Genomic DNA, 21,391 nt, shown 5'->3' on the forward strand with positions numbered 1-21,391 from the left:
TGATAGTTACCCTAGACCATCATGTTGAGCGCTCATCCAGGTGGTAGTGCCGGGAAACACATTAGACCGTAGATAACTGGACATTGAATTTTCCCGAGGGCAGGAAGGAAGGTGGTGAGTGTCAAACATGGCAAAGAGTCCTGTCTGTCGATTTCCACATGCATTTGGCCAAGACTCTCATAGAATTCTGTGTTCCGAGCTGTCAAGCGAATAGGATCGTTGAGGTTGATGTTCAAAAGGTCAAGGGACGACAGAGAACGGGACATCCGCTAAATACAGAGTACAACAAAAAAGAATAATTGTACTGGAGTAAGGCTCAGCTCTTTCCGTCGGAACTGGAATCGACATCGCTCCCTTCTTCGTCAAGCTTCTTCAACACCTTTTTCTTTCAGCAAGAGGACTTCAAACCACAAAACGTTCTTGAGTTATACAAACTCACAAAATGCTGGTCCTCAGACCACCCATGACCCTCCGAGCCATCTCTCATGCCCGGCTAATCCCCATACCCATCCCACCCATCCTCTCCCGCCCAGCTTCCTCTGGTCCGCCCCGACCCCGTCAAACCCAACCAGCTGCCCACCCTCTTTCATACCGTGACTCATCCATTCCCCACTCTGTCGTCCGCCTCATCGGCCCGGAAGGCCTTCTTCCCCCCCAACGACTCTCTTCTATCCTCTCTACCTATTCCACCTCTACACACACGCTCACCCTCGTTTCTGTCGATGGTGAATATCCCGTTGTAAAGCTCGTGAGTAAAGCGGAAGAACGGGACAGAGAAAAAGAAAAGGAGGAGAAGAGTAAAGTGAAGAGAAAGATCAGTATGGAAGAAAAGGAGGTGCAGGTGTCGTGGCAGAGTGCCAAGGGCGATTTGGGCCACAAGCTCGAGATGGCAAAGGGAATTTTGGAAAAGGGCGATAGAGTTCAAGTCGTCTTTGCAAACCGTCGTCGAGCGGAACCTGTCAGTGAACGCCAAAAGGATGAGATCGTCGCAATGTTCCAGGGAATATTGGAGGAAGTGGGGAAAAAATGGAAAGAGGACGACAAGAACAGAGGACTATGGGTGCTTTATTACAATCCCTTGGACAGCGTAAGGCAAGAGGTGGAAAAAAAAGTCTTGGAGGCTGAGCAGGCGAAGAAGGAGGAAAAGGAGAAAGCAAAGCAGGAAAAACTTGAAGCAAGGAGAAAAAAGGAAGAAAGGCGAAGACAGAGGGCTGAAGAGATGGAAAAGGAAAAGGCTGAAGAGGCTGCTAGAAGGGACGAAGAGTATCAGAGGAGAATAGCGAACTCTAGGAAGAGCGGATTCGGTGGATGGAGATAGCAACTTAGAAGCACAACATGATACATTTGTATACCCTACACACGCTAAGAACAATCTCAAGATATATCATTTACATCTAAGTCCCATTCTTTCCGCAATCAACGCTGACGAGAACGCCCTTGTAATCCCCCACGCGGACAGATTGACCATCAAGACCGGTAGTGTCGCCCAATACTAACGCAGTAAGCTGTCGGCCATACTTCATTCGATGTTAACTTTTGACTTATTGGGGTACAAGTGCACTTACAACGCATCCAGTGTCGATTCCTTTACTGAATGGTTTGATATCCAGTCCTCTTCCAGCTGGTGGGCCATCAGCGTTAGCTTATAGATGAGCCGAGATGATTGATAACTTACCGGCATGGCCGTAGACGACAGTCACAGGTGAACACTTCAACTTTTTCTTCGCAGACTTTTGTTTCTCCGCCTCGGGCGTACCAGGCTTCTGTCTCTTCACAGTCTCATCGAGTTCCTCTTCATTTTCCAGCTGCACATCATCCACTTGCTCTTGCTCCACTTGCCATTCATCACCCTCATCCTGAGTTGACCAAGCGCCCGGGCCTTTACACCGCTTCATCTCCTTATTCCACACTTCACTCCATGGCGTACCTTCTGTAGAGGATTTGGTGACTTGGCCCTTGTTAGGACCTTTAGTGTATACTGACCGCATGTTGTAGATGTTATACGGACTAGTGTTTTGGATGACGTTTTTCACGATCGCTAACTCTTCGGCTTTACGGTATGGGGGAGAGAGAGTGGTGTTGGAATATTCGACAAGTGGCTGGGAAGCATCGGATGAAGATCGGAGAGGATTTGAGGGGAGAAGACCCGCGTGGACAACGAAAGCATGAAGGGAAGGGAAGTGAAGGATGAGTGAAAGATTAGTGAGGTACTCGTATGATTCTTTCGAAATTTCCCTGAAAAAGTGTCAGATAGAACCACAGCGCGTGGATTACTACGTAACTCACCTTGCGATATTCCAGTGTTCCCCCTTCCAAACCCAACCATCTGGATATTTTTTCTTGTCCTTGCCCAGAATATGGATAGCTTCCTCTTCTTCCTTGCCGGATAATAAGTCCATGTAGGCCTCCCACTCCACGCCTCCGGCCCATTCCATCCACGTTCGCCACTGAATAACAGGCTGATCGTGGTTGCCTCTCACACCTCTAATTTTGTGTTCTCTCATCCATTGCAATACTTGCTCTGGTTTGGGACCTTTTGCGAGGAGGTCTCCAACGTGGAAGAGGACGTCACTAGTATCGTCGTACTGAAGCTTTGACATGAGCCTTTGGAGAGGATCGTAGGAACTGTGTACATCGCCAACGAAAATCACTCGGTGACCAGAAGAAAAGTCGAGGTCTTTGTGATCAACAGACTTTATCATCGTGAACCTGTCAAAGTCTAAGGCTTTTGTTAAGAGTTTTTCGCGCAACTGCGAAATGTGAACAAGCTCAAAGACCACTCACCAATTTTCGGCCGAGCACTCGATTTCTCTCCTGTCTCCGCAGCCAAACCCTCGTCATCGATATTGGTGCTCTGCTCTCCGTCACCCAAACCCATATTACCTGCAAGGACTTCTCCAAGCTCTGCTACGCTCCCTATCCCAAAGACTCCCTTGAGCCTTGCCGCTGCGTCCTTCGCGGTTGATCTTGACTCGGTTGACGCCATGAAGATGACTGCGAGCATGAAGATACTAATGATTGCCACTGACACTGACCTTCGCAGTGCATGAGTCCGAGGATCTTTTCCTACTGGGGTGAAATGTGAAGGTGATGGAAGGGGAACAATCTCGTCTAGGAAAGATGGCCGGTGGTGGAGAGCCGGTGGGTGATGAGGTTCAGAGTATAGTGGCAGTGTGAGGTGGTCCTCTTGTTCGTGGTCGGCGTCGGATTCCGGTGGAGGGGAGTACTGATGGAGCGTTACCATGTTTTTCAGTATTTTGTCTTTATCTTCTGGTCCCAGCGATGTCGGTATATGAGTATGAGACGTAACAAAAAAATAGAGAAAAAAGATGAAGATGACGGAGTGTTTTATTAATTTGAACGGACGGAAGGCTTGGAGCCCTCGGAATAGATCATCACGGCGTACCTGGTGCCTGACTTCTAATCTCGCAAAAAACACCTCTATACCTATGATCAAGAACTTAATAGGCCGTGGAAGAACCGTCACCTTTTGGGTTGCTTGCTGCTGAGCCCTCATCTTTTCATTCAAGAACTAAACTTTTCCAGATCGGGTGGTATCATTACATTCATAGCGTAAACCAGCTATTCATCCAAAAAGAGTTATAAGGATCAAAAAGATTAACGACAGATTTTGAGGGTCAGGGCTTGCCAATCAACACCAGCAGACTCCATGAATCGCAGCTCAGCGGGTTTCAGCTCTACAAATCTACAGTGTTTCTCGATAGAGTCCTCCACATTCGTTTCGGTCGGTTAAGGGCTCGGACTTCCAGAGTTTTGACCATTACATCGTCCAAAATTTTTGTAAATGGAAGTGATTATTCAAGTTCTCAGCTGGGGGTGGGCACAAGGCTGACGTCCGAGTAGATATTGAACATGTGCTCGATAACTGAGTGCTTGGCTGTGTTTCTTATTCCTCAATAAATGGCGGAGGCACGCGGGTGATGACCCACCACCTTGAGGAGTTGACATGGACGCCCACGAATAAACGTGGGCTTCTATTACTATTCTCCAAGGGCGGCAGCCAAACGACATTGTAATTTGCGCATTTTTCTCCGTTTTTTTTTGTCAGGATCAAAGAGTAACATACGGTTTCTCTGGCATTATGATTGTGTAGATAGCTCTGCCGAAGCAGTGATTTTGATTGTTTGTTGGTGGGTATACACAAGTGGTAAAGAATCGTCCAAGGATAAAAAGTCGTGGTGGGCGCAGATGGTGGTAAATAGGGGAATCTGCCTCCTTCCTCAGTTGTTTCGCCGATCCTCATGGCCAGCTTACTCCCATACTTGGGCCTAAAGGTTGATATTCGCCCCTTTATCATTGGGTTCAAATCAACAAAAATTTGCTGGGTCCGTCTGGCGGACAGATTTGTATTATTATTTTATTGCCATGATATCATCCGGTTAACGCCGACGTGCGCGTCGCGTCTCTACTGCATACGGCAATCCAACACTTGAATAGCAGCCAATCATTCCATCTATAATGGGTCTGATTACTCTTCGCCGTAAATCATGGAAGACGAACAAGTACCTCAGTATGTATGGCCTCCTTGAACCTCTCTAGTTTGCTCACACTTCTCCCAGACTTCTTGTATCAACACCCGAAGCAGGGACGTCATCTCTTCCTCCTGCCAGATTCGAACGGCCGCAAGTGCCTATCACTCTCTTAACAGGGTATTTGGGCGCTGGCAAATCAACTCTGCTACAGTACATTCTTACAGCCAATCATGGATATCGCATAGCAGTTTGCATGAACGGTATGATAGATTCGCTGTACAGTTTTTAACATAGGCTCATCCCGCTTTTCCCGTATAGATTTCGGCGATACGACAGACATTGAGTCTAAAAGCCTAACAATGTCTGATCCAGACTCGTCGACCACTACCTCTGAATTTCTTAGTCTACCGAATGGATGTCTTTGTTGCTCTGTCAAGGACATGGGTATAGCGGCAATTGAGGACATGGTCATGAAAGCTCCGGGTGGAGTCGACTGGGTTGTGGTCGAACTGACAGGTCTTGCAGACCCCAGTAAGTCTCATATCTCGATCTGGGTGTTCTTCGCTGCTTATTATGAGGGAAGCTCCAATAGTTAAGTCTTTCTGGTCCAATGAGGAAATGGGGGATCTGTTTCTAGACGGAGTTGTCTGCGTAGTGGACAGCCGCAATGTACTAAAGGTACGTTGTACTAAGTCCTTTACACTCTGCAGTATGTTTACATTGAACCAGCAATTAGATGGACACAAGGATTATGACGAAATCACGGAATGCCAAAAGTGTGTTGCCTTTGGCCTCCGCATGTGTTGCTCACGAGATATTTTTTCTTATTAGGCAAGTGGCTTCTGCGGACGTCATCCTCTTGAATAAAATCGACCTTGTGTCAGAAGAACACCTCTCTAAGGTGGAACGCGCTGTTAGGTTCGTCTTGGTTTCCTGACATGTTATCCCTTATTTTAATGAGTACTGATGTATGTTTTTCGCAGAGAACTCAATGCAACTCTGAGAATACATTACACAAGGAACTCTCAAGCTCCCATTTCTGAGCTGTTTCACATACGGGCCTTTACCAATTCTGTTACTCCAGCTATCAAGGAAGCACCCGCGGCTCTGGACGATGGTCACCAACATTCATCTGACTGCGGACATCCCCATGAAAATGGAGAATTATTGCCTCATCGTAACTCCAGGATCAATACTACGCTTATTCCCATCCCACCACTCAATCTGCTTCAGTACAACAGAATTAACACCTTCCTTGAATCCGTCCTCTGGTCAGCGACTTTTCCTGCTTCATCCAAAGTAGCACCGGAAATTTTACGGACCAAAGGTTATATCACACTTCAAGATGATAGAGCATTTGTTCTGCAAGGGGTGGCCGATCTGTTTGAATTGAAAGAGGTGGACAGGGCGCTCGATCCTGAGATGAAAGGGAAGATTGTGTTCATAGGAAAAGGAGTTGGAGAAGATTTGAAGAGAGAGTTACAAGTGTGGGTCGGCTTGTAAAATAAACCTCTGAGATGTATTTCGCGCGTACCTTCATGAGCAGCCTATCATTGGAATAACGAACTTTGTTTTCGTTGATGAGCTGTCACAAAAAAGTCGAGGAGTCTGCTAAAGAGCAAGCTTGGATGGTGTTTCCCATCAATATAAACAGTATATCATTACCAATCCTGTCTTAAATCGTTCCCTGCTGTCATCTTCAAGTAGATATATTTGTCTTCCAGACATGGCGACTTGTTTGGTTGGATTACCACCCAAGGGGCCGACTGTGCCTCCTTAAGCCGATTTATTTACGTCGAATAACATAAGCCGCATGAAGGAGAAGAAGTTAGTCGCTTTGTAGTCAGTCGCAGCTATCTACTCTATTCCTGTCTGTTGCCGTATGAACTGTGGCATTTCAAAAGGTTTTTCAAGTATATCTCAGGGCTCTTTTCGCCTTGAAGAACATCAATGGATGACCAATCCAACAGCATTATCGCCTAGCCCGCCAGTCAATGGTTCTCTTTCTGTGCTTTCAGCCCAAGAAATACTTCTCATTTAGAACTTCTACCCCAAAAGAGCCCACATCTCCTACTCCACCAACACCACATCACCATCTTGTCTCTCGAAGCCAAAGGGTGCCTGTCTTGACGCCATAGACTCGAGCCCCGAAGATCCGGCTTATCCCTTGAGCGCATTCTGCAGTAGGGGATATTGCTTGCTGTTTAAACCTTATGGAATACTTTAACTTCAGACGATCGTTTGACGTAGACATTTAGAGAATTTCACTTAGATGAAATGACCAATGATGATGCTCGACATACCCGAAAGCCCATAGCCGGCAGAAGACCTTTTTCCTCCTTTGGCGAGCAACTGCGGCAGTAATCTTCTTCCATTTTCCAACCTGCTCATTAGCACATATGTCGGGTAGGAAGTACAAGCCGCTTGCTTCTTCGGGACAATAGCACCCTTGCCATTGAGTAGATCACCATATCTAAAATAACTGATCAGCGTTAAAGCTTTGACATTAGTGACAGGGACTTACCTGTTGCTTTCTGCTAGTAATGTTTCACTGCCATGCCAAAGGAAATGTTTGAACTCGATGGGGCCAACACTGATGTATGATGTTTGAGAGTAATTTCGGAGACTAATGGGTGATGGTACAGTTTGGAGAGGATTGTCAGTGAGAATAAAAGACAACAATAAGACATCAAGGTCGGGTCAGGTTGATATACCAGGTTGCCAATGTTCCGATGATTAATAAGCATCAAATGTTAGGCTGGCACATGAACAGACGCTTGACGCTTGATAGGTTTCTGAAGGACATAGCTAATGCACGCTACCATACTTGCCTGTTGAAAGATGAGTTAGCCGATGCACGTCCGCACAGACTGTTTCCTTGTTCAAACCCAGCTGAGCAAGTAATGCCGATAGGAGACAAAACTGCTGTATCATGGTTAGAAATGATTGGCTCCCGTCCTTGGTACATTAACCACCACCTCGCCTGCACCTCGGCTTGCAGTAGTGGAATCAGTGCCATCCAACGCCATGCAGAACGCTACAAGCCTGATTGTGGTTTAAAAATAATAGGCTCTAAGTCCATAAAACCTATAATGAGATCGTTAGCTATGCATACACCCAAAAGACGTGAACTTACTATGCATACAAATCTTCGTTTATTCTGCTGGACTCTCCCTTTTTCCTTCCTTCTTTTTCTTCTTTTCCCCCGCCTTCTTCTTCCGCTTAACCTTCACGACTTGTACTTCTGGCACGCTGGCAACAGGCACATCCTCACCACCATTCCTCTGGAAGTCTACTTGTGACGTGGCACCTGAAAGACCTTCCTCCTCATGTAGCTTATATTCTTCAAAGCGGCTACTACTTCTTGAAACAGGCTTGCTCATAGAGCCCGAGGCGGAAAGATCCACGGCAGCCAAACCGGTAGTGGAATTCATCCGTGATGCGGATGGGCTCAGGCGAGAAGACGGTGTTGGAATTTGGGGAGAAGAAACGCCCTCGGGAAGTTCGCCTGTGCGATCAAACTCAGGCGGGGCTTTCTTCTTCTGTCTTGATTTGGATTTTGGCCGAGATGAGGGATCTGTAATGTCGTCTGGAAAGATATTGTGTCAGTCTTAATAGGTACAACACATGAATCACTTACGTGGTAGCTCAGAATCGTCGAGCTTAACAATCGGAATGTTGTCCACGTCCTCGTCCTCTCTATCATAGAGATAATATGGATCATTTTTATGCTTTGCCCGTCTCGCTGCCCTCCGCTGCCAAAAAAATTGAGCAATGTAACCGTGATTCTTAAGATTCAAACTTACCCTCTCTCTTTCAACCCTATCCTCGCCTTCTTCACCCTTCTTCCCTTTCTTCTTCTTTCTGCCCTCTCTCAATACCCTCCTCAACTCTTCCATCCCTTCCCCACCACCTTCTCCCAGATTCAATAGACCCTTCTCTCTTTCTTCCTCGCTTTCGTCAACTTCTTCAATATCCTCCGGCCACCCACCGCCTGGGACAAGATCGGTATCTAGATCAAGTCCCTCTGGTATACGGATTGATGATTGCGCATAGGACGCAACTGCATTTAGAGGATGGGACGTGGATAGGGGTGGGAAGATGTACAGTGACTTCGGGTATGGTGGGTCATTCTGATTGGTTTGCTTTGCTTCGGCCTCAAACCCTCCCTCCAGCTCAGGGATAGAAGATCCACTATCCCTTCGTAACGTATTCTGAGGTGGGAGATGGTGCTCGAGATCAGCTTTGACGAATCCTAATAAACCCTTGATCTCGCCAACTCGTTCGACAACTTCCATGTCTCCCTTTGCATTTCGCTCGACCTCCGTCAGACCTTTGTCAATGCTCGCTACCAGCGCCTTGGTCTCTTCAAACTTATCTCCAGACCAAGAAGAGGCAGCGATTGTGCAGTAATAACCGAAGATCTTGGCGACTGCTTGTATAGAAAGGGAAGTAATAATGGTCGAGGTAGAGGGTGAAAGAAGGTTGGAAATGGCAGAGAGAGGTGATGATAGCTCCGAAGGATACTCGCCACAGACCCAAACGGCAGCTTCAATCAGGCCGTCGGCACTTTCGTTATCGTCTCCTAGCCTTTCTTTAAAGTCGTCATCTCCCAACACCTTTTCCAAGACAGACACGGCATAGTTTCGAACACTCTTCACTCTGGCAACAACGTCCAAAATCATCTTCTTGATATCCTGACTAACGTTTACTCTTGAGACGTAGGCGACGTCCACCAACACACTGAGAACCCATTCAAAATCCGTTACGTTGGCATAGGTGTTGTGGGAAAGAATGGCTAGTAAGCGAGTGGAGAGGAGATGACGGTATGCGGGCGAGAGAGACGGCAAGGCGTTACTCGACGTGCCAGATGAGGAAGCGATAGCCGCCAGTGATGCGGCAGCTGATGGCAATACAGGGGAGACAGGTGCAAGGTGAGACAGAAGTGTGTCTGCTATTGTTTGGAGGTTATTGGGATCGACCTAGATTGGTGTTAGTACGTTAATATTTGTCAAGACGATATATTGATTTACCATGTTCGTAGCGAGCTCTAGAGCTCGCATTCGGATAGACACGTCGGGGTCATCCAAACTCTGTAGAACCTCGTCTTGATACTCTGCGACCAACTGTGGATGGGTTGGAATAATTTTAACCATTGCTAACAAGGCAATGTATCTCACTACTCAAATAAGCTTGCATATCGGTTACTGTGAGAAAGGCGGTACCCACGATTTTGGTCACCTCCCTCGTCCCTCAGGTAGCCTCCCAGCTTCTCCACACATACTCTTGCAAGGGCGTCGGCTTCTGGTCTATCTGCGTTCAGCATGCCGCCCACGATACATGTCCGCACACATTCGTACAATAAGGATATAGCCGAGGTGTTGGAGATGAGTGTGGTGATAGGAGGAAGAAGCTTTCGGACCAAACGAGGCTCGAGGGGTGTTAATATGGCGAACTGGAACGCTGCATCAGCCTGTGATTAAAATGGCGATCACATTGACATACCAGCTTGACAACCTTGATAAGCATCCAGTTATTGCTACTTCCCGTCAAGATCCCGAACAACTCGGGTGCTAAGGGCAAGTAGTTCTTCCCGCCCTGTCTCCTAGCCAACTCCATTACAACGCCCACAGTGGCGCCCACTACACCCTGATCCTCATCCTGCAGCCTTTCTCTTAACCTTGGGAAGCCCTCGCGCAAACCTTCGGGGAATGCTTCCCAGCAAGGTAACAGACACAGAACTGCTCGTTTGCGGATACGTGGCGACGAGTGGGTGAGAAGATGGAGGAGGTCGGGATGCAATGATGTTGATAATGAAGAGGAGAGAGATAGAAGTTGTGGAAGGGCTGTGAGTGGAAGGGGAGGTAGAGGAACATGAGGTGACAGAAGATCCTGCAGTAAATCACTTAGCAGATGCGATGTCAGGTCTCTAAGGTATTTACCTTTTTGATGCCGTTGACGGTAAGGACAATTTCTTCAGTATCTCCAGAGAAGGCCATAGGTGCAGCAAGATATCCCAGCTCTTTAGGTTATGCATTAATAATAGAAAGCTGCTGAACCCGTTGTCACTTACGTTTGAGATGATATCTCGGGGAGCTCATAACCTCCACGACATGAAAGGCGAACCCTGCCGGCGGCGGAATGGGGTAAAGCATCATCAACTATATGTATAACGGTCAGGTTTGTAATGCCCTAGACAGCAGGATACTCACGTAGCACATCTTAATGACAGCTTCCGCCTTGAGCGCCATGTCCTTGCCCTTGAGCTCGTCGCGTATCTCCGTCATAGCCTCCGCGATGAAGGCATCTTCCTGGGTTTTCGAGGCACCCTTGTGGGCGCGTAGACCTCGGATGAGATCCTGAAGCGTCCTCTCGAACATTATTTTGCGAGATTATGATGAGATATGAGGTGTTGTCATCGATAGCATGGTATAGCCTTAGAAGGGCGTCAGAAGAGAATAGTGTCACTTACGTAATATTGCGTAATCACAATAAATAATGACATCCCGGCGAAGACCAACGAACGAAAGTCGGACAGCTGTTGGACAGTCAGACTAGCTATAGGTAGCTCTTCAGAACATATCACGACAGTATACAGTATGGACATCGAGAGACTCGTAAGGACGCACGTATCCACGGCAGATTTGAATCCGTCTCAGGAGCTTGTTCAAGGTAAATGTGGCTCATTCCAACCTCCGCTTGCTTAGAGCTCACAATCCGTAATTTTCAGGTGTCAACAGTGGTCAAGTACAACTACTACAAGTGGTAAAGGCTTTGGGGAATTACCTCACCTCTACAGAAGATGATATCAGGCTTAAAGGTATGCTGTCGCTAGTGCGCCCACGGATGACAGTTTCTGATCTGTGTAGGGTTGACGTTTTTAACCAATCTCCTGGGTGTTATCATACCTGGGAAGATCAATCGTCAGGCGAGTATGTAGAGGTCAAAGTATAATAGACATAACGAAATTCTGATATGTCGCTTTAGCAACGACCTTGACAAACTTCTATATCTCAAAATTAGATGACTTTGAGTCATTACCGCCAGCTCTAAGTGGATTAACTACACTTTCGAAGTTAACGACGTTCGATGACACTGCAGCGGTCGATGTTTATAAAGGGTTTGTGGATGTCACATGGCATGGCCAAATGTTGATAGCCTCCACAGGGTCGTGGAGAATGTCAATATCAAAGCATATGCGCAAGCTATAAGACACCTTGTCTACGTCTTGTTCGACAGCTTACTAGCAACACATCGAGATGGTAAGTCTCTCCGTTTGTATGTAGCCAAATGATGATGTTGATCATGTCGCCTAGCTCTGAAGAAAATGGGAACCGCTTTCATCAATTCTTATACCAAAATCGTCGACGGCGAGAAAGACCCTCGGAACCTCATGCTTCTTTTCTCAATCGACCGAGTAATCCTTTTGGAGTTCGACGTCAAGGATCATATCGAAGACTTTTTTGACATCACATTCTGTTACTTTCCCATTACCTTCCGCCCACCTCCTAATGATCCTTATGGCATTACTGCGGATGATTTGAAACTTGCTCTCCGAGAGTGTATGGCATCTAATCCCTATTTTGCAAAGATGGCATTGCCTCTCTTTTTAGAAAAATTCGCCACTGCTACGGGTGCTACTATGGTAAGTGAAAACCTCCATATTATATAGACCGTCTCTGACATCAAGAGCAGAAAGATCTAATGCTCACCATGGCCGCTTGTTTCCCAACTTACGGTGCCGATGCGGTCAATGAACGTAGCAAAGAACTCTGGGAGGGCATCAAGACCGAGATACTTTACTCCTCTGATTCAACTATTGAAGCCGCTGCCCTTTCTGCTCTTGAATCACTCATGCGCGCACTCTACCCTAATGAGGACAGTGTTCCGTCAGGTTTGGCGCAGGAGATCATTCAGGAATGTATGAAGTCCCTGGAGGAACCAGAAAAGAATCAGGCTTTAGGTTCGACCAAGATTATTGCCGCGATCTTCCGAGGTTCTCGTAAGTACACACATTTTGTTGTTTTTTAAACTAAAAATCGCTTGCAGCCTCGGCCGGTAAATTCGCCCTCTCGCAAGTATTCCCTCAGCTTTTCCGAACATTCAACACTCCCACTGTACCTTCTCACCGTGCTCCTCTCCTCACAGCCATCTCTTCAATTCTTCTCGCTTGTCAATCTACCTACAACTCTTCCTCTCGATCACATGAGCAAGAGCAAAATTTGGAACCCTATCGAGGGGACCTTTTGGATATTCTGAGGGAAGGTTTAAGGACGGATGGCTTGAAAGGACCGGCCATCAAAGGGTGTATTGCTCTTGTTGGTGTTCAAGGCTATTGGAGCCGAAAGGAAGTGGAGGATGTTGTTAGGGGGATTGACGAAATTCTGATCCATGACGAAAATCAGGAAATTAGGTAAATCAAGTTCTCTCCATCATACGAGAAACATGCGCTAAGTGGAGATGGAATAGACCGGAAGTCATTCAAGCACTTATCACAATCTCCAAATCCCATCCCACTGTCATCGAGTCGCTTACTCTCCCGCTCTTATTCCACAACCTTCCTAGCTCGGCGCCTTCCGTAGAGGACTTCACGGCGAGGGAGCGATATCGGTCTATCCTTGGTTCATTAGGGAGGCTCTGCATTCAGCCAGCTCTGTGGGGCACAATGATCGTGAGGGTCACTAGCAGACTTGACGTATTGGTCTCCGCTACTCCTGAAAACTCAGAGGGAGCTGATGTGGAAATGGACGACATAGATGCTAGGGAATGTAACATTGCCTATGCGTGGGACCTCCTCAACTCCTTGCTCACGGTGATAGAGGCGAAGGTCAAACAAAAGCATATGGATGTGGGCAAATATTACGAAGAGTTGATGCCGAGATTGCTGGGTTTGGTAGTAAGAGCGTCTCAGCAAAAGGTTGGCGAAAGCGGAGAACCTTTGTTCAAAGACAGGAGATTGGTGGCGATCGTAAGCAAGATTGAGGAAAAGATGATCTGGGAACTTGGCGCCGAGTATGTCGATTGCTTCAATTATTTGCGTAAATTGCAATTGACAATATGGCAGGAAACAAGAGAAACAGTTCAACCTTGTGTACAGAGCATTCGAGCAGGGAGAGATGGTTGGTATAGTACACGAAAAGTCAACGGTTCAATCTTCTAGCCCTTTACGTGTAAGTATAATGTCAGAGCATGGTGCCGGCGGTTAACGAGCCCTTAATTCAGACTAGCGCATCATCCGCAGAGCAAGACCTCATTGCGCTCTACTCTTCGGCCCTCCAAGGCCTTTCACCCCCTGTTTCTCTTCCATTGGCGTCATGCGGTGAGTATCTGAGAGGGAAGATCCACTGGACTATTCACGTCGCAAGGGATGACTGGCAGGTTAAATGGGGACTGCAGATGGTTTGTGCATTAGTGAATAAGAAGGACAATGGTGAGTTTCCTTCCAGTCTACCCTTCTTTATTAGTGCTGAGTTTATGAAGATCTCAAAGAAGCCTTAGAAGGGGTTTTGGAGAAGATTTGGGCAGAGGTGCAGGATACTACTCAAGACTTTGAGGTCAGACGCAGAGGGCTACTGGTTTACTTCCACGTAAGCTGTCTTTTGGTCCTTCTGACTACTCGTGCTGACATAAATATGTGGCGTTACAGATCATCAAAGCCCTTTCACTCCTACGCCAGCCATTAGCATACACAGCCCTTGACAAAGTCATTGAAGTGTTGGGATTGTTCAGCATGGACCCTGAGTTTGTCAGTGAGGCAGCGAGAGCTTTTGGTGTGTTGGCGAAGAAGGGTGACGGACATTTGATTGCCAAGGTGGGTCTGACGCTTTCCTCGCTTTGTGTGTGACAGAATAGAGACTAATTGTTTGTAGCTCCTTTACGCTCAAAAATTGTGGAACTTTGTGCTTCCGAAACTGATTGAAGGGGATAAGGAAGCTTCTGGTGAGCAGAACGATTATACGGAAAATAGAAGACAACTGACCAGGTAAACAGGCAAAGAAAGGATAGTGTACCTTGTCGCTTTTGCCTCTCTCTTGCCTCTTGTTCCTCCCTCTCTTTGTCTCTCCGACCTTCCTACTGTGAGTAACTTATGGATCAGAGGAAGTATGCTGCTAACCGTCCTGCAGATCCTCCCACTGATTCAACGATCCTTGACACTGTCGTCCCCTGTTCAGAGGACGAACGTGATCCACGCCCTCATCTCCATTCTTGAGACCCCTTCATCCCCATCTACTGATACTATCCTTCATTCTTCTGCCTCTTCCCTCGTTTCAGCCCTTCTAACCTCCTCCGTTCCATCTCCGGAAACCCCTACCTCCTCAAAAGTTAGACAATCCGCCCTCGCTTGCCTGGCCATTATTCCCGATACGATCAGGTTTGAAGTGCTGTATAAGCAGAAAGCAGAGGTGATCAAGGAGCTGGGAAATGCGGTGGACGACCGAATCAGAAATGTGAGAAAAGAAGCTGTTGAATGCAGGGCAAGGTGGTATAGGTATGGTCAGGCGACTTAGTTGTATCAATATCGCATAAAGGGTTTGTTAAATTTGGGGCATAGATTACAAGTACTTTTGCATACCAACAACCTAATTAACTACATGCAGATGAGCTCCCAAAAATCGAGATACAAACAGATACAAGCCCGAAGCACCTCTTCATTTTTAAGTCCACTATTCCAGCTGTCAACCATGATTACATTGAAGCCTCGTTCAGGTCTTGCCACTGAAAGGCCTGATCCGGGAACATCAAACCCCAGATATCCTGCATGTCGTTGAATGAGTTGAAAGGTGGGAAGGAGGGGTTTAAATCATTCTGGTCCAAAAGCGGCTCGGCACTCGGTTGCTCGCATTCTGCTTGAAGTGCGACTAATATGTCATGGCTCATGGCAGCTTCTGTCCATGTCAGACTTAAACGCGACATGTGATCGACCTGAACGGATAAGTTAGAACAAGGAGTTGATGGCTATAGTAGCTTACACATCGGTTGAAGTTCAAGAGGTCTGTGCTAGAAAAACCGATGTCTTTCGACTTGATATTACCCAGTAGGAAGATGGTGGCTGCACCAAAAATGGCGTTGACTAATACCTATCCTATCAGGCGGTTGTTTTTTGTTTTGTTTTCCCCTCTCCCATACTTACTCAGGTTATGATGGCAAAAGCGCAGACCGTGCACGCTTTCAAACAACTGATGAATATAGCCCCATGTCAGTAATTCTCTATGAGCCCGAAGCGAAGAAACGTACATCAAGGAGGTAAAGAATAGATTGAGCAGCCTGCTGGCATTTTTGCGCTGGAATGGTGGTCGAAGTCGATCGGTAAAAAGGTCGAAGAATAAAAATGACAACCAGATGGTATGTCATGAGGAGCAGTAAAACGTGCGGCAGTGGGTTCATATCTGGATGAGCCAGTGGGAAGCGGTCATGCCATGTCTCGAGCTGCTGCAAAAGGTCCCACGCCGATTCTTCCCTTGTCGACTCGCCATTGGAAGATGAGTATCTGATACTCATTAGGAAAGTTTCATCACGGCAGGTTGATTCACTTACAGAGTCTCTAACACCGAACGGCTGATTACAGCTAGTCTTGCCATCCAATGGAATGCGGTAGAGCGCATTGATCGAAGACCATTAACACTAAGCCCTGGAGACGGGGGTGTTACTGAATATAAGGGTACCGTAGGAGAGCTCCATAACACATCATCTAGAATGCTGTCGATCTGTGGAAAAGGTGCACTAGATGTATCGACGAGTATGGGTTGACGGCCAGCAGCGAGAGCCCGGATCTGCAATACCGCAGTCGATCGTTTAGCTACACCGTCGTAACCTTCAAAAGCGGCTTATATACGTACTGTGTCTTGCAGATACGTGGTCCAGAAAGCATATTCCCTTAAATTCCGCTCATCCGGGGTTATCTGACCTCTTCTAACATAGCTCTCACACTGTATTGTCTGTCAGCCAATCATGAAGTCGTGAATTCGAAAGATTTACATTGAGGTTTAGGCCCAACTTGATTCCCATCAGCACTTACACAGATTGTGAACCCTCAAACTTACTGCATGGACACCAGCTATAGCCATGCCGGAGTACAGATATCCTGTGGCATGTTGTCTGTCTCCAAGATTGAATTGATTTTCACAAGTTGACAATCGTACAAAATGTGCACAACTTTATAATGGTTAGCATATTCCTATCAACAAGTTAAATGAGCTCGGCTCACTTGGAAAACAAATTATAAGCTCGCAAAGAGCTCAATGCAGTGTGGTCGCACTCTTCAAATAACAAAGCCGAACAATGTCGCATGAAAATGGACTCATAGCTGCGCATCAAAGCGGGATGCTCCTGCTTGATCAACCGCAAGCCCAGGTACAGTACACAGCAATGTAAAAGAGGAGAGTAGTGAGCAGTCCGAATTGGAGGAGATTGACGATCGCGACCGGAGACTTGGGTCATATTGCATATATTGAGGTCCGTAATGAAAGCAGGCATGTCTACACTCAAGCACCATGGGGCATAAAAGGCGGAAAAGTAGTCCAAAGCTTGATCGTGGATCGTCTTGCTGATGTTGAGAGAGGATGGAAGATTACGGGACCAGTCAATCCAATCGCCCATTCGTGGCTCATGGGTGGAAGAGGCTTCTGTTTCTTGAAGACGTGAGCTAGCGCATGTCCACAGGGACGTGGGGCCATGCTGCACCAAGGCCGCATCGGCTTTACCGACCCTCTGGTAGAACATTAGAATGGAGTAGAGCGAATGCTTTTCAGTGCGAAAGTCTCGCACCTGAAATAGTTCATAGTCCGGCCCTCCTTCGACCTTCCGTAATCGTGAAGATGTAACAGGCAACGTATCGATATTGTGTAGCATCTGCCTTGCGGAAGTAGTCGAGCTAGGGGTCGTGTTTTTGGATCCCAAAGCCGCCGGTAACCTATCGATAGCATGATTCGTCGGTAACTCAGCCATTCTCGAGGAGCTTTCATTAGAGGGGGTTTGGATTATTGATTCGATAAGTCCAACATCTGACAAAGATTGTGTCGGAGGAGCAGCCATCGATCTTGAAGCTGTGGTAGCAGCCAGGAGGTTCTCCACGAGCTTCTCAAAACGATCCATCCGTGCATTAATGTCTTCAATATGTTCCAGGTTGGTCCTGAGAGCGACGCTGAATACCTCGTCCAGTGTTTGAACAAGTAGAGGTTCACTTACTTTCGACGGTCCTCATCCTTATATTCGCAAGCTGAGTCTCGGTTCTTACATATAGTGCACTGCGGAACCATTCCATCACAGCGTATTTTCCTATTGATCATGATTGTCAGCATATAGCTCATTATTCAAGAAGCTGAAAGGTATTATAATTTGCCTTCTTCAGAGGACTTGCCTTCTACGACACTCATCGCAAGCTCTTGAAGCATGACGGACCTGGCGTTTTGACGGTGGAAGCGCTGGACGGCTACTGCTCTCCTCAGAGTCTGATGCTCTATGCTTAGAAGGCATTATTACTGAGGCCTTGGGCCGGGCTATTATTAACAGTAACTTGAGGAATAGATTACAGACGACGACAGGAGATAAGGAAGAACACCTGACAATAATAATGCCTCCGCTTATTCTTGCCTGCGTTCAGAGTTCAGCGGCCAAATGTATGTCTTAATGTTATTTGACCATATTCCAAAAAGGGCTCAACAGTACTGGAGCTCATTCGTTCTCTTTCGAATTCGTTGTCTATATCATATGAAAGAATAGCAAGAATAGCAACGAATCTATACTTGGTGAATAACGCATTAGGGGAGGAGCATTATTCATCCTTCCATCGACGCGAGAGACTGGACGGAATACACTGTCTATTTTTATGTTATCACCACCATTACCATACTGCATCATCATGCATGTCAGCAGCAGCAGTCGTCGGGCTATTTCTTAGAGTGATGAGTCATTCCTGAATTCCTCCTGCTGTTTGTCGTTGTTGTTGACGGTCCTGCTGGCTGCCCCTATTTCTTCCATTCCTTCCAAGTTAAGAAGTTCACTACTACCCAAATGACATACGAAAACTCCAATATGCATTCACAATAAGAGCATCATTTAGTCCCTAAAGCGGGTTCATCGGACAGCATGGTTTTCATAGTCAGCTGATAAAGTGATAACTCGCTATTGCTTTTTAATAAGGTAGGAAAGCAGTTGTCAAATATACCTTCTGACCGGGAATTAAGCCTTCGGAGTTCGGCATCCCTGATCAACTTCTAGAAGAGGCGGATTTCCCGGGAATCGATTCCCGTTTTCTACTGACCGCAACAATGAGAGCGCGATAAGGGGGAAACATGATCATTCGCCTGAATGCATCTTCTCAAGCTTAGTCTATAAAGGTGAGATACACTCTGAAAAACGAATGGCCTTTATCCCCCAATACGATGTCAAACCCCGGTTCAATGGATCGAATGGAGGCTGACTACGACGTTGAAAAGGTCGACCTCGCCAGGCACGACGTTCTCTATGTTTCAGACGTAGCTCCTGTCGCAACAGGAAAACAGCTGGATGAGAGGCAGAATCGCAATGTAGGTGGCGGCTCGTTTTATTAATGGAAAGCGCGCTGATGCATTGTTTATCTTCCAGTATGATGCTGCTGCAATCTTCTTCGCTGAGCTTGCTCGGCGCCCAGATGCTGACGAACTGATGGCCCCTTGGACCCCAAAAGAAGAGGAAGCTGTTAAGCGCAAGGTCTGTATTGTGTTAAGGGGCTAAGATTAAAACTGATGCAGTACTGCAGCTTGATTTGATCGTCCTTCCATTGGTTACGATATCTCTTCTCCTCGGAGGTACCGATAAGGTGATTCTTAGTACGGCCGCGACTTTCGGCTTGAAGACCGATCTTCATCTGGTCGGTCAGCAGTACTCTTGGGCCAGCTCAATCAGTAAGCTTCACTCATATCAGGCAGATGTAACTATCACTAACTCTGACTAGTTTTCTTTGGATCTATGCTCACTGTTCTCCCTCAAACATGGTTATGCCAAAGGCTTCCGACCGGAAAGGTGATTATACTATTTGTATATTTTCGATATCACACTGAAACTTTTCAGATCTTTGCCACAAACGTCTTCTTCTTTGGTGTCATGACGTTCGCTATCATGGGCGCAAAGAACGTCAGTTGAATATCGTACCACTTCGTTGGAGTGTGAAGTTAACCTTTTACAGGCTGCTTCCTTACAAGCTATCCGTTTTATTTTGGGTATGTTTGAGGGCATGAATACTTCTGGTGCAGGTTTGGTCGTAAGTCTCGTTGTTTATTGTAAGATTCTGGCTTATGCCAAGTATCTTCTACTAGATTAATATGTGGTGGCCCAAAGAAGAGCAAGGTTGGCGTACTGTCCTCATATTCAACACTTTCTCATCGGTTCTCAACGGCCTATTTTCGTAAGTATCTTCTCTTTGAGAAGGCAGGCACCCGCTGAAACTCCTATTAGCTATGCCGTGCAGTTTTATACACCAACAAAGCTCCTATCTAGATGGCAATTGTTGTACCTCATCACAGCGTGAGTTCCTTCATGCACCTTTAGGACATCTCAGAGTTAAAGATAGGGCTGATATGGTGTAGCTGTATCTCTGTTGCCTTCGGCGTGGTCGACTGGTTCTGCCTTCCAGCTAACGCTACCAAGGCATGGTGGCTTGTAAGTAGCTGTTATCTCCAGCCTGATGATTGCTTACTGTCTACAATCAACCAGACCGACCGCCAGAAATACATTGCCGTCCAGAGGTTGGCTAAAAATCAGACAGGAATGGTTAATACCCATGTGAGTGAGCTGCTTTCAAAAACTGTCAATATCTGCTGACTCATGGAAGTTCAAATGGGACCATGTCAAAGAGGCTCTTTTGGATCTTCGCACATATCTTTACTTCCTGATCAGTATCACGTAGGTCCGTACTTCTCGCAAAAGTTCAACTCTAATGGCATTAATTTAGTTTGAACATCCCCAACGGCGGCTTAAGCGGTTTCTATTCCATCGTGATTCAAGGGTTGAATTTCAACACCAAACAGCTTTCCCTCTTGAACATCCCGACCGTATGTCCCTTCCGATCCAATTATTGAACAGCTCGAGCTGACATGTAACGCTGATAGGGTGTCATCGGATGGATTGCCGCTTTATTTTGGGTCTTCCTAGCCAAGTATACTCGACAGCCTCTTCTTTGTGCCATGGGATCAGTCCTGGTGTGTCTTGCTGGAACCATCGTCCTAAAAGTAGTACCCAAATCAAACATCGGTGGCTCTCTAGCGGCTCTTTACATCGTATACATGTACTGGGCGCCATACATGGTGTTCGGGCAACTTCTCATGTATGCTAACGTTGGCGGCACCAGTAAGAAAGTAGCTGTTTTCACAATTTCTTATCTAGGTGAGACTCATTCTTCCAGCGATTTATTCAACGCTAACGTTTTGCAGGGTACTGTGTCGGTAATCTGGTTGGCCCTCAGTCCTTCCTCTCGAGAGAAGCACCGGGCTACCCCACAGCGTACACTGTGATGTTGGCAGGTTACTGCGTCTCAATCGGGTTAATGAGTCTTTATGGATTTCTTTGCTGGAGGGACAATAAGAAGAAGGTTGCCCAAGGTACCGAATGGCAGAAGAGCGTAACGAGTCAAGACACTACGGTCCCTGAAGAATGGAAGGATTTGACGGACAAGCAGGTAAGTCGGACATACTAACTACCATTTGCTTGTGATGGAAGTTTATTGAAACATTGCAGAACCCCAAGTTCCGATACACCTTCTGATGTCAGGAGAACGAGAGGGTGAGGGCAATGGCTCTTTGATTTTAATATGATACATAAGCTATTCTGAATTCGGCTTTGTTCGTTGGAACATGGTGTATGAATCGTCTTGAGTTGTAGATTAGTAGGATTGTCTTTAAGTACGTAGTTGTGCTTGGTTATGT

General features: G+C 46.6%; 7 protein-coding genes across 8 annotated transcripts; 4 read left to right on the forward strand and 3 right to left on the reverse strand.

Moving 5' to 3' along the window:
- The first annotated feature begins 381 nt into the window (after positions 1-381).
- On the forward strand, positions 382-1,391 carry CNE00885 (hypothetical protein). The gene has a single exon (XM_024658512.1). The coding sequence runs from the start codon at positions 443-445 to the stop codon at positions 1,316-1,318; it is 876 nt and encodes a 291-aa protein (XP_024514363.1). The 5' UTR covers positions 382-442; the 3' UTR covers positions 1,319-1,391.
- CNE00890 (phosphoric monoester hydrolase, putative) lies at positions 1,330-3,328 on the reverse strand. Its single transcript, XM_570823.2, has 5 exons — positions 2,785-3,328; positions 2,287-2,719; positions 1,676-2,235; positions 1,566-1,621; positions 1,330-1,517 (listed from the first exon to the last, which is right to left on the reverse strand). The coding sequence occupies exons 1-5, from the start codon at positions 3,242-3,244 to the stop codon at positions 1,395-1,397; spliced, it is 1,632 nt and encodes a 543-aa protein (XP_570823.1). The 5' UTR covers positions 3,245-3,328; the 3' UTR covers positions 1,330-1,394.
- Positions 3,329-4,481: 1,153 nt separating this feature from the next.
- Positions 4,482-6,038, forward strand: CNE00900 (cytoplasm protein, putative). Its single transcript, XM_024657161.1, has 7 exons — positions 4,482-4,531; positions 4,581-4,753; positions 4,812-5,024; positions 5,077-5,171; positions 5,223-5,269; positions 5,325-5,411; positions 5,477-6,038. The coding sequence occupies exons 1-7, from the start codon at positions 4,509-4,511 to the stop codon at positions 5,994-5,996; spliced, it is 1,158 nt and encodes a 385-aa protein (XP_024512974.1). The 5' UTR covers positions 4,482-4,508; the 3' UTR covers positions 5,997-6,038.
- A 1,449-nt stretch (positions 6,039-7,487) lies between these two features.
- On the reverse strand, positions 7,488-10,899 carry CNE00910 (Golgi to vacuole transport-related protein, putative). Its single transcript, XM_024657162.1, has 10 exons — positions 10,706-10,899; positions 10,567-10,654; positions 10,436-10,515; positions 9,999-10,385; positions 9,723-9,948; positions 9,527-9,672; positions 8,300-9,475; positions 8,134-8,248; positions 7,630-8,082; positions 7,488-7,580 (listed from the first exon to the last, which is right to left on the reverse strand). Exons 1-9 carry the CDS (start codon positions 10,871-10,873, stop codon positions 7,649-7,651), a joined length of 2,820 nt encoding a protein of 939 aa, XP_024512855.1. The 5' UTR covers positions 10,874-10,899; the 3' UTR covers positions 7,488-7,580; positions 7,630-7,648.
- A 157-nt stretch (positions 10,900-11,056) lies between these two features.
- CNE00920 (conserved hypothetical protein) lies at positions 11,057-15,110 on the forward strand. Its single transcript, XM_570827.2, has 16 exons — positions 11,057-11,165; positions 11,224-11,313; positions 11,363-11,425; positions 11,481-11,613; positions 11,661-11,755; positions 11,810-12,138; positions 12,189-12,495; positions 12,543-12,906; positions 12,963-13,505; positions 13,558-13,663; positions 13,716-13,923; positions 13,974-14,080; positions 14,140-14,304; positions 14,363-14,432; positions 14,484-14,569; positions 14,618-15,110. Exons 1-16 carry the CDS (start codon positions 11,093-11,095, stop codon positions 14,999-15,001), a joined length of 3,123 nt encoding a protein of 1,040 aa, XP_570827.1. The 5' UTR covers positions 11,057-11,092; the 3' UTR covers positions 15,002-15,110.
- CNE00930 (expressed protein) lies at positions 15,071-18,022 on the reverse strand. Its single transcript, XM_024657163.1, has 12 exons — positions 17,851-18,022; positions 17,679-17,768; positions 17,259-17,622; positions 16,699-17,201; positions 16,535-16,646; positions 16,470-16,487; positions 16,331-16,420; positions 16,029-16,264; positions 15,729-15,981; positions 15,625-15,670; positions 15,464-15,564; positions 15,071-15,416 (listed from the first exon to the last, which is right to left on the reverse strand). The coding sequence occupies exons 1-12, from the start codon at positions 17,964-17,966 to the stop codon at positions 15,180-15,182; spliced, it is 2,166 nt and encodes a 721-aa protein (XP_024512857.1). The 5' UTR covers positions 17,967-18,022; the 3' UTR covers positions 15,071-15,179.
- Positions 18,023-18,766: 744 nt separating this feature from the next.
- CNE00940 (conserved hypothetical protein) lies at positions 18,767-21,388 on the forward strand (the record flags this gene model as incomplete). Of its 2 annotated transcripts, XM_570831.2 has the most annotated exons (15): positions 18,875-19,018; positions 19,077-19,181; positions 19,231-19,375; positions 19,426-19,493; positions 19,542-19,604; positions 19,657-19,731; positions 19,787-19,875; positions 19,926-19,994; positions 20,057-20,129; positions 20,184-20,252; positions 20,302-20,372; positions 20,422-20,521; positions 20,579-20,852; positions 20,900-21,144; positions 21,204-21,230. In XM_570831.2, the coding sequence occupies 15 exons, from the start codon at positions 18,875-18,877 to the stop codon at positions 21,228-21,230; spliced, it is 1,617 nt and encodes a 538-aa protein (XP_570831.1). The 2 variants fall into 2 exon arrangements, with proteins under 2 accessions (XP_570831.1, XP_024512858.1); XM_024657164.1 differs by lacking the exon at positions 18,875-19,018 and having other exon boundaries at positions 19,137-19,181.
- Between the last annotated feature and the right edge of the window lie 3 nt (positions 21,389-21,391).

Source organism: Cryptococcus neoformans, assembly GCF_000091045.1.
Source record: "Cryptococcus neoformans var. neoformans JEC21 chromosome 5 sequence".
In the NCBI taxonomy this organism is placed as follows: Eukaryota; Fungi; Basidiomycota; class Tremellomycetes; order Tremellales; family Cryptococcaceae; genus Cryptococcus; species Cryptococcus deneoformans.